The following is a 15100-nucleotide window of genomic DNA, read 5'->3' on the forward strand; positions in this document are numbered from 1 at the left end:
CATGTTAGCATTGCTAACATAGTTAGCATGTTTAGCAAAACTGCTAGAAAACGTTAGTTAAGTTAGCTAAGTAACATGATTAACATAGTTAGCATTGCTAGCATAGTTAGCATGTTTAGCAAAACTGCTAGAAAACGTTAGTTAAGTTAGCTAAGTCACATGGTTAACATAGTTAGCATTGCTAACATATTTAACATGTTTAGCAAAACTGCTAGAAAACGTTAGCTAAGTTAGCTAAGTAACATGGTTAGCATGTTAGCATTGCTAGCACTGCTATAAAACATTAGCTAAGTAGCATGGTTAGCAGAATTAAAAATCTTAGCATAACTGCTAGCAAACATTAGAGCCATTCCAACTTTCAGTTATCATCAAATATCTACCTATACACAGCCATTAAACTATTTGAATATCAACATTCATTAAACTTCCAGTCTGTCAACAACTTTTAAACTATTTACCTTCAACTTTTAAACGGTCTACTTTTAAACTATCATTAAACTATCTATTAAACTACCTGTCTATCAACAACTTTTAAACTATCTACTGTCTATCAACAACTTTTAAACTATCTACATTCAGCTTTTAAACAGTCTACTTTTAAACGATCAACTTTTATTAAGCTATGCAACCACCATGTCTATCCTAGCATCACCGTAGTAACCATCTCTGTATTATCTGTTTTAACTATACATGATATTTTACATCACAACTTTAGCATTTTCATGCACTGGTAATTCCTTGGAATTGCATTTCTAGTTCATTTTACTCTACAGACTGACATTTTAAGTTTACAGGGTTACAGCTGCATTTCTGTTTATTTGAGAACAATGTGTCATATTGTCAACAACACAGTTCTTGGGGAACTGTCTTGTAAGCTACTGTTCAAGTATGGCATTTACATGTTTATGTGAAAATATTATGCTACTTAATAAATGTGCCATGTTTTGAAATAATTTAAATATTTTTCATGAGTGAATGTCTATTTCTAAAATTTGGATTTTGGATTTGGTAAGTTACATTTATTTTCTTAAACATGCAGACACAAATAAAATATTTAAGAATCAACATAGACAACAAAAATAAAAATGAAAAGTCACATTTTGTTGTGCTTGTAGGTACCTACCCCCATCTTTCAGTTAAAGATGAACTGAACTGGAATTTGAAGTAAAGGTGATATAACAGATGTATTTTATTTCTTCTCATTGGTACAATGATTAAAATGGCTGAATTTATTAAAAAGGATAAAATTGTACGTTGTATGATGGTTGCATGAGGGAAACATCCCAAAACAATAGCACCCATATAATTCCATATAATTTCTTTTCTTATGCAAGCATCATGCAACCATGCAAAAGCAATGAAACTAATTATATCTTACATTAGTAAAGCAGTCCTCTGATGTGCATGTCACAAAACATTTAAGTGAAAGTGCATGTATAACAATATAGGCATAATAATGATTGTGATAATGATAATGACAATTCGATTTGGAGGGAGGGGTTGGGTACGTTTAGATGAGCCCTATGACCCCAAAGTCTGCCATGACTGGGCCTCAGGTCAAAGAAGTTTGAGAGAGGCTGGTCTACATAACCTGCATCAGATTGAGGTTTGCAGTGATGCACCTGAAGGCACGGGTTGAGGACCCAGTCAGTTACGTCACAATATGCACATTTGTTTAAATTCATACCTACGTAATCACCATGACCAAAACTGTACTTTTTTTTTACTTTGAATCTTGGAAAAAAAAATATTGACCTACCTACCGACCCATTTTTTTTTTTTTTGGCTGTTACTGAAAACAAGAATATTTTTAAGGATGGCCTCATGACTGTGAAAATGGCTGACATTGATACTGGGGGCTCCCATTTAAAGCACTGTGGTTCAGTCATCAAGGCATCAAAATCTGCCACAAACACTTACAACACACAACATCACTCATAAACACACACACACACGGACAGAACCACCACTGTTCAAGAGAACATTTTGGGGCTACATGTGCTTTTTCTCATTTGGTTGTTTTCTGTTTGTTTAGAGCAGAATGAGCCACTGCTGTTCAAAGGGCCCATTTGGGTAAAATTATTATTATAATTTATGTTATTATTATTTATTATTATTTACTATAGGGTTCTAGAATAAATAAAATAGTGTGTTTGAAATAATGGAATTTGTGCTCTCTCATGAAGCTGGGTCGATGGGACACGGGGAGGGTGTGTCTGGGGGGAGGGGGCGTGGCGCCACGAGTAGTTCAAGCAGACGTAGGACTTTCATGTACTTCGATCAGGGGGGAGGGGGCGTGGCACTGTGCACAGAGAAAAAAAGTCTCACTCCTTGCAAACTTCAAAACTTGAGAGCCCTGGTTGCGTGATTAGGCCTGTGAGCAAAACATCCGTCGAAGTAGGCTACCGTGTTTTACGCCATATATCTATCGTAGGCCTATCATCAGTAGGAACATTGCCTGTAAATTGCAAACAGTCACAAACGGGCTGTTGCTTAACCTCATCGTTGGCAACCTAACGTATTACCACCCGCCAGTTAGCAGGTTCATGGCTAGCTACCGGTTGCTAGTTAAAGGGCAACTTTCCAAAAGGTTGACATGCACCAACCGGACCTTTTTTTGACTGATTGATCTTGCTCGACACACTTTTTTCATATATTGGGAAACTAGTTTTGAGTAGGTGGTACATAACTTTGGCTTGCATTTATGTAAAATTATGAAACAATAATGGTTGGCACTTACCTCAATAATCGCAGGATTGAAAAGGAGGGGTCTAGGCAGGATAATGGCTTTTTCTCAGGCAACATTGTTACAAATAAGCACGTCATTACTGTACACTGTTTTGTGTAAACCAGTAGATTAACACAAACTACATAATTTACATAATTTAAGTCACCACAATTTGCATGACAACAATCCCATGATTCAGTGCAAAATACAGAAACACATTTAAATGCAACAGTAGCACTACTGTAGGCTACTTTTGTAAACAGTAGACTACCACAATTTCCCCCAATAAGTTACCACAAATTGTATGAACTTTTATTTTAATGCCCACAGTGCAAAGCAAACTACAGTAAGACACTGCTTATTAATGACATGGTATTTTACTGGGTATTTAGTGTAAAATAACTGGGAATGTACAGCCAAGTCTAACAGTGTATAGTACAGTTTATGAATGTAAGACTAAGACTTAACCTCTGAGTCTTGTTGCTCTCTATTGGATATTATCCATGGTGGATGAAGTTGAAAACCTCATCGTACCGTTTGTCCATTGCTATGGAGACGTAATTAATTAGGATCCCTTCATTGACCCCCACCACCTCCCCCCAATCACAAACACATCAAACATGATGGACACATTCTGACAACACAGGAGGGAGCGGGAAACACAGACACTCGCGCACACCCACACACACGCGCTCAGACCGGAAAAACGCTTACATTTTTTAATGTATATTAAGGATATTTGATGGTAGCATAACTCGACGGGTAGCCCAGTTCAACACGACACCGGCAAGTGTTGCCCATAGACAGTAAACGTGTTGCCCCCAGCAATATGGCCACCACGTTTACGTATGCTACCTAATAGAACTTGAGCCCAATGCGGTATCTAGCTTTCTAATATCTATGAGTGAACCCTTCTTCCTTTTCAGTGAGTCAGTTTTTTGCAGTTTGCAAACGGAGTGCATTACCACCACCATCTGCTGGACTGAGGTGTAATGGCAGGTGTACCCTTTAGCCTTGTTCTGGCCAACGGGTGAATAAGGAGAATAGAAGTCGATGGACAATGCGGTATCTAGCTTTCTAATATCTATGGGTGAAAAGAAGCAAAACAGCGATAGATAAATTGGCCTAGTCTACTTGAAAAAATGCAGACTCTGAACTGAGCTGTAAACAAATGGAGAGACTAAATTGTCATTAGTTTTGCAGTATTAGCTATAGTGTGTAATTTTGTTAAATTTTCGGTTGGTGGTGTGACACTGGATTAGGCTACTTCGCGAGTAGTCCAACAGAGAAGAAGAATTGCCGCTGTGAATGCTAGGATTATTTTGACATGCCATAGGCTAAATACAAATTGCTATTAGTCGGACGCAAAGCAGAATAAGGGGGCACTAAGGCCACAGTGACCTGTGAACTTCAGTTTTTCAAAAAGGGCATCAGAGCCAACACAAGGGGCAGCGAAGGCCATGGCCGTCCAACCCTGGTGAGGATCACTGTCTACTGTTGATAATGGATGTCATAACTCATGTCATATTTTCTCTAGAGTTGGAGACTGAAGTTGAAGAGGCAGCATCTCTGACAAGCTCTCTGAAAGTGGAGAAAACGGCAGTTACCAAGAAACCCGTTTTAGACAAACTTTGCCTAAGGTAATCTGCAGCTGCATTTGAATTCAGCAAAGGTTTGGGCCAATGTTGGTCCTTGAGAAATTGATAAAAAACAGTTGAATATTGTAAGTGGCGATTGCAAGTTTATGAAATTCAGATATTTATAATGGTTTATATTGACTGCTGAATTTAATAAGCTGTTGACTGCCATTTTGAAGAGTGAGCAAAGTCATTTTTGGCAAGTCCCTCCACTCTGCGGCCATTTTGTAACACTTTTTGGGTACTTATCGGGCATCTATTTTGGCAGAAATGCATGTACACAAGGCTTCACGACACTAACCTTGCTCCAGCAGCGAGATCACAACACATGATTGACATGATGTTTTCACAACACATGATTGACATGATGTTTTCACAACACACCACATGACTGGCACAACTATTCACAGTCGACACAAACTGACTAATGACCGACAAACATTGAGGGGAGACAGAGGGTTTAAATACACAGGGGAAGGAGACACAAATACTGAAACAATAATCAGGTACAGGTGAACTTAACAAGGGACTAACAGGACTAATGATAAGAAACAGGTGAGGGGCGGAGACAAGAATAACAAACAGGAGCACATGGAAAGGGTAAACAAAGGAGCACATGGAACAGGACACAGGAAGTAAACAAAGCAACCAGGAAGACACAAGAGGAGCAGACAAGATGGAAAAAACACGACACAGGGTAAACAAGACAAGAACAGCTCCTTACAGCATGACTGAGCAGCGGTTATATTTTGTACCACTTTGCAGTAAATCTAGTTTAGTAAGTAGTAAGAAAATAAGTCTATATAGGACTTTTTCTATGCACAAAAAACCCAAAGCGTTCCACACACAGACACCAAGACATAAAAACATATTTTAAAACGTGAATATAGACAACACACACACACTCGCTTACATATACATAGCTTGACACCTGACACTCAATCCACATCATATGTCAAAAGGATGTCTGCCGCCTCTTGTCCGAGAAACCCTCCATCACTGGACTGACTACAGACCTGTGGCCTTGACTTCAGTCACCATGAAGTCCTTTGAATGCCTGGTGCTGACCCACCTCAAAAACATCACAGGTCACCAGCTGGACCCCCTGCAATTTGCCTACAGGGCAAACAGGTCAGTGGATGATGGGAACATGGGGCTGCACTTCATCCTGCAATACCTTGACCAGCCATCTGTCAGTGGATCTCTAGCTTCCTGACTGAAAGGAGTCAGCATGTGCGGCTAAGAGATCTCAGATCTGGAACACGGACAACCAGCACTGGTGCACCATAGAGGTGTGTCCTTTCCCCACTGCTCTTCTCCATCTACACAAATGACTGTACCTCCAAGGATCCAAATGTCAAACTCTTAAAATGTGCAGATGACACCACTGTCATTGGGCTCATCCAGTATGGTGATGAGTCTGCATATCGGCAAGATATTGATAAGTTGGTGCTCTGGTGCGGTAAACACAAGCTAGAGCTTGTGAACACTGACTTGAACACGGACTCGAACCTGGACTCGGATTCGAGGCATAGTGACTTGACTACAACACTGCATCAACGTCATCCTTAAAGGCTCACAGGGATCCGTCAATAGACAGATTTCTGTCAATTTGATTTTAGAAATGCCATATTTGAAATCGATGCAGATCCGATGAGAAAAAATGGGGGGGGGGGGGGTCTCTTACCACTTTTTCTTTTTGTAAGGCAACTATAAATATTAGGTTGATTTGAGATGTTTAATGGAGTGGGGCGTGGATAAATGAGCACCAGCTCATAAATATACATGTAATGAGCAGCAGAAACAGCACACTCTGAAAGGGACTGAAATAGAGGGTAATAGAAGTAGGTAAGATTCTTTTCCTACAAGCTATTTCCAGCAAACAACTTCAGAAACATGTTTTCTGGAACTCATAGACCTATTTTAACTTGTTGAAAAATAGTCATAAGTCCATAAGCTATCTTGAAAAGGTGGTTTTTAAGAGCCGTTTTGTATTGTGAGATGGAGTCGAGAGTACGAATGCTTGAGGGGAGTGAGTTCCACAGTTTGGGTCTGTGCTTAATCTGTGCTGCAGTGCTGAGTTTTGAATGAGTTGGAGGCGATGGATGAGTTTGTTTTGGATGCCTGTCAGGATTGCATTGCAGTAGTCAATGCGAGATGTTACAAGGGTGTTGACAAGCACTTCAGCGGAGCATTGTGTGAGTGCAGGGCCCAGTCTGGAGATGTTCCTGAGGTGAAAAAAACGCTGTCCGAAAGACATTATTGATGTGGTTGGAAAATGAAAGGGTCCAGGATAACGCCAAGGCTCTTCACATGTTTGGAGACAGGTATGGTGGTCTCACCAAAAGAGATTGAGGAGATACTGTTTTTTGCAAGCGTAGATGTGGTGCCAATGAGTAACAGTTCAGTTTTCTTAATAGTTTCATTACTATTTGTCTACTGAATGTAAAATGTACTACTACATGTCTACTTGTTACTACTACATGTCTATTTGTTGAATGTGTAGTTAACACCTACCAAAGTCAAATTCCTTGTATATATTTATACTTGGCCAATAAAACTGATTCTGATAAAATGTTCACTTGTGATGAAGTCTTGGATCTGTTATTCATCTAGTCTAATTCTGAAGGAGAATATCTGACTTTGGGAGATGGCTACAGTACGTCCCAATCCTCGGGGTGTTGAACAGAGTAGCTCTTTATCGTGGTCTTCAAGATTTGATGATATCGCTTAATCACACCCTGAGATTGAGGATGGAAAGCAGTAATTAATTAGCAGAAAGTAATTTGTTCAATGCCCAGTTCACACATTACTTCCTGAAATACATTAGACATGCAATTGGTGCCTCAATCAGACTGCAGTTGCCTTGGGAGGTCAAAACAAGAGAAAAAGCTAACTAGAGCATGAAGAATGGGTTTTGCTTTAATATCTCTCAGAGGCACAGCCTCATGAAATCGAATGGTAATATCCATGATAGTTAGCAGCTTAGAATGGTTTGATAGTGACCATTATGAAATTGTGCTAGGTTTTCCCCTGTATATTAATTCTCTGTCTATTACTCAGAGGGCCCAGGCCTCCGCCTCTATATGGCACTTATGCATGGTGTGTTCAACAGATGTTATCAGATTGTATTTATTTGGTTTTATTACAGGCTGAAGGACGAGGTGGGTATGCATAAGGAGGGAAACCTTGAACTTAAGCATCAAATGCTCTCAGCTAAAATTCAACTTCTGCAAAAGGTAAGAGTAATATATAACAAAGGTAATTTTGCTCTGGATTTGCATTATGAACAGAAACTTAATTAGCCTGACCATGCTCTATTGAGGATTGTTTCCAGTCTTTTCTTTTCTACTGAACGTACACTTGGGTTGACTTTAAAACCATTGGACCTGCCTTTTACTCTCCATAGCAAGTATGGCATTTAGTCTGGAATTCCTACTTTACCAGTAAAAGTGCAAACTTACGTTTTGCCCACCCTGTTGGCAGGAAGGAAACCATGGACCTCATTCACCAGTATCTTCCAAATAATAAGAGATAGTCTGTTGTACTCACAACCTAGGGTTTATTAATGGATGATAACGAGTTCAAACTTTTGTTTGGGAGCCAGATTACGGTAATTGAAGTTTTGAGCTACACCGTTGCGTGCTCTAGCAACAAAATGCCTGTAGCAGCAGGCATCGAGCCAAGTCAAAATAAATCACTATTTTCAAACCACTACCAAGGCTCTAAATATGCTTACACCCGAAAAACACCAGGTTTGCAACTGAAGTGCTCCATTTGCGTAGCAGAAAAACAGTTTTAGAAGACTGGTCTTATTTTTTCGAATGTACGCGAATGTTCGTCTGATGAGTGCAGGGCTCTACAGTGCGCTCATTTAAAATTATGACATGCGAGTGCAAAAAAAATGTATGCACACTAGTGTTAGTGACTTCTAACCATGTGACCAAGTTGTCTAGAAAATCACTGCAACATCAGAAAACATTATAATGCGAATCATACACTGATGTCGCAAATGCAGCATAAAACTACACCTCCCATAGATGTTAGCGGTTTAGCGTTACCGTACTGTACCTCAAGCTTCTAACTCGTATGAAAAAGCAACAGTTTAGGCTAGCCTACCATGCAGTATAACCAAATTCATTGGGATAGTATATACCAACAATTAATAAAGATACAGAAGGAACAGGAAGGAGATGAGATTCTGGAAATGCAGAGAAGGAAATGGGATACATGTCGTTGAGGGATTGGCTGGATTATAAAAATATATCTGTAGTGCACAGATACAAAAGTAGCCTAATATTTCAGTTTTCTCCAAAGGTAGAATGCTATCAACAACTCAAGACTTTCATGCATACTTGTTAACACAGAATACAAGCTTAAGTAGGCTACAAAACGAAACAACACTTGCCTATTGCCCCCGCCAATGCAGTCAGATATTTCAAATACATATGGATATATTTCAGTAGGCTATTTTATATTTTGTGGAAGTGAAAATGGGCTAATAGTAGTAGTAGGCAGTATGAACTCTGACAGGTTAAGGTCACCATTGACCATCTATTTGGAAAATATAAAATATGCTGTTGTCTTCTTGTATTTCTTCTTTAGCTTTGGTTTTGACTGGATTCAAGTAAACTTAGCCGTGGCAATATAATGCTGGTGTTTGTAAATATAAATTCTTTGTCTGTTGTGTTAATGTAAAATTGCTATGTATATTTGTTTTCAACAATCACAATTGAGAGCTCCATTTCAAAATGCAATGTTTGTATGATGCATCAGTTACATCAGGCAATTCAGGAAATAGGCAATTTTACAACCATGTTATTCTCATAAATTAGTTTACAGTAATTTGTTTCTGAAGTTGTTACTGCATTGTGAATTACCCCAGCCAAAGCATTTCTTCATTTAGCTACAAATAAATAATAATAATAATAATAATAAGCTTTATTTGTATAGCACCTTTCATACACAGAATGCAGCTCAAAGTGCTTTATATTTGGAACATTTCACACAATAATAGAGAAGAAAATAATAATAATAATAATAATAATAATAATAGATTTTGAGGCTAACGCAGCAAGTTGTTGTGGTAGTATATAAGCTTTGCTAGCAAATGCTTACATAACCATACAAACCGCAAGCCCTTGTTGCGGGCCCCCACAAATACCAACAATTTCCTACAACTTCTTCAGTCATTCCTCTTCATTGCTATTGCCGTTTATGATCCAATCAGCAACATATATACCAAGCAATATCAGAAATACTTCAGCAATGCAGTGGTCATGTCCTTAGTATGCTCTTAGTATTTGTTGAGATTACATGAATTTATATACAGACGTTTAAGCTCGAAAACAGGCAGCCTTAACTGTTAACCCCCTACAAGCATGTCATATGGCAACAGTGGCAAGGAAAAACTCCCATATTCTCCCATAAACTCTCATAAACCTTGAGCTGAACCCAACTTAATGGGGGAGCCCATCTGCTTCTGGCTGGCTGCAGCTCTAATAGCAGCAGTCAAATGTAGAATCATCTGAAAAAGTAGTCTATAAGATAAAACAAGTTAACTAAAAGCTCTCATATATAGGCATGTTTTCTGGTCTTTTTAAAAGATATTCACTGAACTCGCCTGTTTGATGTACAGAGGCAGGGTGTTCCATAGCTTTGGTGCATAATGGATAAAAGCAGCTTCTCCACTTTGCTTGTGGAGCACTTTGGGTACAATTAAAAGATTAGCATCGGAAAATCTAAGTTTCCTTTGTGGTTGATAAGATATTAAAAGCTCAGTGATATATGAAGGTGCTATGCCATTCAGAGTAAGTAATTAACATAACCTTAAAATCCAATTCTATAGCAGACAGTGAGCCAGTGCAGTTCAGCTAACACAGGGGTGATGTGCTCTCTCTTCTTGGTCTTAGTTAAAAATCTAGCAGCAGAGTTATGTATGAGTTCCACTTTCTTTATATGTTTCTGTGGGAGACCAGTAAAAAGTGCATTGCAGTAATCTAACCTAGGCATGGATTAGTTTTTTAAAGTACTTTGATTTTTCGTAATCCTTCTTTCTTATTATTTTGAATAAGAATATCAAGATGATCAGTGTGATTTTGGTCTTACTACCCTTAGTTTCCCTTAATTAAAAAAAAAGAAAGAAATATCGCAACTATTTTCACAATTTTCACTTCCTCCCGCAAATTCTTCCTCCCGCAACAAACGCCTAAAAACACTGGCACAATATCAGGCATTTTGGGCCGCAACAATCTCAAAAAAGGCCCTTGAAATCCTGGAGGGACTGTTTTAAAGTGTCATAAAATTGTATGACCTCGCCATATCTTTAATTCTGTGATATTCAAGTTGTTCCTCTGAATTATCACATATTATGTCAAGTATTGGCTCTTCAATTGAACATGTTGTTTGTAAAACACAGTTGTAGACTGTATGTATTCATCCTAGAAATTGCGCCAGAAGATTTGAACATACTGAAGAACAGTGGAAGGCAATGTAAGCAGCATTCAGAGTATACATTTGAAAGATCAACAAATTTCCCAAGGAACATACTTTGGACAATTTACATGTTATGTCTAAAGTGGACTCATCTTGAATTTTATTTTAAATGTTTATTGTTATCTATATATGTTATCTTGTATGAGATGGGCTAAATTAATCAGTAGTGTTTCAACATCAGTCATGTACCTACATATATGTTAACAATAAATGTTTTGACATTATTTAAATCCTTTCTTTGCAGTGCAGTGTCAGTGCAAGTGTGTGTGTGTGTGTGTATTATTGTTATTATTATATGGTCCTTGACTTTATGGTTACTTACTGTAGCAGACACTTTTGACATCATAACATTAAGCAATGCACTGAAACAGTAAGAACATCAATCATAGTAAAACAATTATTAGAAATTGAAAATAGCATAATAATAATTATAATAGTAAAAACAGGGGAATTAAAGTGGAATCATAGTGTTCAGATAAGATGGTGCTGATCCAGTGGTTATCCAAGTGTGAGGGAATTTAATTTATTAAACTACTAACTTGGTGGAAATAGTACTGCAGCACTTACTTCATCAGTAAATAGCAGGTAGTAACGCGTTACAAGTTATGCACATGAGTAAAAAAGTATTTTTTTCGTGGAACGGCAACTTTCCATATTCTTTTTTCAAAACGGTACTTCTACTCTTACTCAAGTACATTTTTGAGCCAGCAATCTACTCTTTACTCTGCTACATTTTCAATTGCCTTTCCTTATGAGTACAAGTTTATTATCGGAGGAGAATTATCTCGTGGGATAAAAGCACACCTCTACCTCGGTGCACAACGGCGTGGGAGAAAAGAAACTGGGCTTCAGAATGCATTGCTACGTTTCCCCACGATTATAAGTAGTAAGTAATGACTGGCCTATGTAGAATCAATCAGATCATGTTGTAGCCTACTATACGGAAGTAGATGTTCTATATATCTAACAGCTCAGTTAACGCAATGACGTCCTGCCAGCTGCTGCATCTTCTGGTGAGACAGAGTAGCAACAAAATGAGAGGTAGCCTACGACATGACTTTCGCCTATATTCATTTCTGGCCAGCATCGTTCAACAATCACATTGGACAAGGAAAGTAGGCCTACAAATTAATTTACAAGCAAAGTAAATGCACTGGAATTCGAGCACACAAGTTAGAAAAAACCTAGCATTTGTTTATGTACCCTCAATGTTGCAGGACATGACAAAGACGGTCGGCTAAGAAAACAGATAGCCTACTCTGTCGCTCTGTCCCAGTGGATATGCCTAGGCTATATGTAGCCTAAATATAGGTCTACCCATAATATAGCATTGATTTTAGGTTACATTGTCTGTATGGTGAAGTTATAACCAGACTTCTATCGATGCAAAGCAGAAGAATCAACTGGCAATGGATTTGAAGTGACTGCTTTTCAATCCGTAGCCATTTACTGCTTATTCTGGCTATGACAAGATGGTCTACACAAGTGTGTCAGATAAGATTATATAAGATTATATATTTAAGATTATATTTTATATATTTGAAATGGGCTGTTATGATTAGTCTATATGATTAGTCTACAAAGGAGGAGAAAAGCAAACAGGCGTGAAGGCCTACTTTTAAATCAAAAATATAAAAATGTTACTTGAGTAATTTATTAACAAAGTATTTTTTTTACTTTTACTTGAGTAGATTTCTCAGATGGTAATATTTACTTTTACTCAAGTAATTTTTGAAGTGAGTAATTGTACTTTTACTTGAGTATAGATTTTCAGTACTCTACCCACCCCTGGTAAATAGTCACATTCACAAACGCCCCTCGAGTAAAAACTGCCTTCCACATTTGTTAGAACGTTTTACACAACCCACCAACAGCTCATTGGGTGAATGAATGTTAAGTCAGCTAACAGCAACCATTAACTACATGGACTATCTTTTACTTTTAGATAGCTAGCATAGTTTAGCTAGCAAAGACAGCAAATAGACTATTTGCCACCATTAAAAACAAACTTTCTTAGTCTTACCAACTTCTTATTCAGACACACATATCTTGTAACTACAAATTGGCAGATAAGTGATGTTACTGACTGGCTTGACGCCGAAACGCATTTGTAGTCAAGGGCATGGTGCAATAAATCCTTTTAAAAGTATAATACACAAGAGTGCAGTTTCCTCCACTTCAAGAATGACATTTTTAACTCGCACCCAAAATACTTTATTGCTGAGAAGTTACATCAGCCATCTGAACATGCTCAAACATACAAAGCATGCTCGACACATGTTACCAGACTGAGGACAGTAGGCTCACCTCGGTGATCCACTAGCATGCGATGCGAACTCCGCAACGCAATACCAAATCGCAACGCTTTTGATGTTTTGGCGGTAACCACACTACCGGAAAATTAGGTTTTGTTTAGGCTACGTGATGATGGACCTCCCCTGCATATTGCTCTGCTATTGGATACTCGCCTCGTGATGGACGGATTAATTTGCATAAAGTTGGGGATTGCTGAACTTTTGGACGCGCCACAGCCACAGATCTCGACGCACCGCATACCCAGAATCCTATGCGGGTGCGGAATTCGCTTCTCATAGAAATGAATCTATTGCGCGTCGCGGAGTTCACATCGCAGGCGAGTGGATCCCCGGCGTCAGGCAACGTTCAGGCAGTGGCACCTCTGCACAGCGTGTGTGGGCTCAGTTGGAATTTGTTTTCAAGAAATACATTTTTTATTTAGAATATCTTGAACAAGTTCAAGTTCATGCTTTCAAGTTATAATAAACAGTTGGAAATGTGTTTCTGTGAAGACGTGTTTCTTTACACTATTAACAGTCTTTGTAATCTTACTGGTAGATATTTTACTTCACAACACAGGTTAAGCTGTGCTGCTAAATGCAGTTCAGCCACTGACCTAGCTTAATCGTATGCTAGTTACGGCTTGAATTCCAGGATACCATCATTCAAAGACCATTTGGTCATAGCCCACCAAATATATAGATCTAAATGTTCTAAACAAACACACCTACCTACCTATATTTTGCTAGGTGCACTTGCGGGAATTGCACCAAAATGCCCACAGAAGCAGAGAATGTGTGCTGCAAGACTCCTCTGGACTATGGCATGGCTTTGGTTCAGGGGCGGACTGGACATCTGGCATACTGGGCATTTTCCCGGTGGGCCGATAGAATAGGCTATATATATAATTTAATTATTTTAGCCAACGATCGGCCCAAAGGAAGGACAATCAGCGGCCCATTGGTTACATTTCCATATTGACACTGGACTGATCCAATAACAGCTCACATCAGGCCCCACCCCTCCCATTTTGGCTCACAGCCAGGATTCTGTGAGCGCATCTAAAGTTAATCGAAGTAGCCTACACAAAATTGTGGCGGGTACTGGTAGTGACAATTGTGGAGAAATAACACCAGTGTAGAAGCTTCATAAATACAATATTGCAAGTAGGCTAGCATATATCAGCAACATGTTGAAGTTTGTTGAGTTTGAACGAGAAGATGTAAGCAAGCATACAGAGCAGAGGGACAGTTGTAACGTGACTAATCTGATTTTTTATATTTAAATGTTGTAGGGGCACTACGTTGTACATAATTCACAGCCAGCCATTACGTGTTCACTTGAATGGTATTGTTGCAGTCACAGCCTGTGCTTTTATCTGTTGAGTTGTTGTGTACTGTCAGAGAATGTCTAATAAGGGGAGAACTGCCACTCTCGGAAAACTTCCGGTTTCTGAACTGGTTGCAGTTCCTTCTGTGGTTCCACATGAGGGCGCTCGTCCACGAGTGCAGAATGCATGGAGGTCTATGGAGCTGTATCCCTCAAAATCCACTTTTCTCGGGATATAATTTTTTTTTCAAGTAATTTAAATATTGTATTCGAAAGGGGATGCAAAGAAAATACACTTGGTTGATTATTATATTTTTTAAAGTCACTTATTGTTCTAAAAAGCCTTTCAAACGTGTCAATGACGTCATTCATTAGCACAATGCTAGCGTGTTATGGGCAACAACGACCCAACCTGTAAGAAATCAAAAGGACATAAGTACTCGTTCATTCAACTTTTGACCTATAACCCATGTTGAAGTTATACAAACTACAATCAAATCTGAGATTTGTCAACGACAATCAGGTGAAAGAGACAAATTTAGCCGTCTAGCTCCATTGACTCCCATTCATTCTGCACTCATGGCGATCGCCCCCAGTGGAACTCTGGTGGAACTGC

The 15100-nt window shown here is 38.8% G+C and overlaps 1 protein-coding gene across 3 annotated transcripts in view; it reads left to right on the forward strand.

The window, feature by feature from the left end:
- The window catches only part of LOC121685498, an 85876-nt gene extending 74792 nt beyond the window's left edge, over positions 1-11084 (forward strand). Inside the window, exons 7-9 of one of the 3 annotated variants that reach the window (XM_042066082.1) lie at positions 4266-4368; positions 7517-7604; positions 10810-11084. In XM_042066082.1, coding sequence (XP_041922016.1) covers positions 4266-4368; positions 7517-7604; positions 10810-10830 — 212 coding nt within the window. In that variant the 3' untranslated portion in view covers positions 10831-11084. Of the gene's footprint in view, positions 1-4265; positions 4369-7516; positions 7605-7851; positions 9216-10809 lie in introns of those variants that run through there. The other 2 variants (XM_042066084.1, XM_042066083.1) reach the window with 2 other exon arrangements.
- Positions 11085-15100: the final 4016 nt, after the last annotated feature.

This window comes from Alosa sapidissima, chromosome 16, assembly GCF_018492685.1.
Source record: "Alosa sapidissima isolate fAloSap1 chromosome 16, fAloSap1.pri, whole genome shotgun sequence".
Classification (NCBI taxonomy): domain Eukaryota; kingdom Metazoa; phylum Chordata; class Actinopteri; order Clupeiformes; family Clupeidae; genus Alosa; species Alosa sapidissima.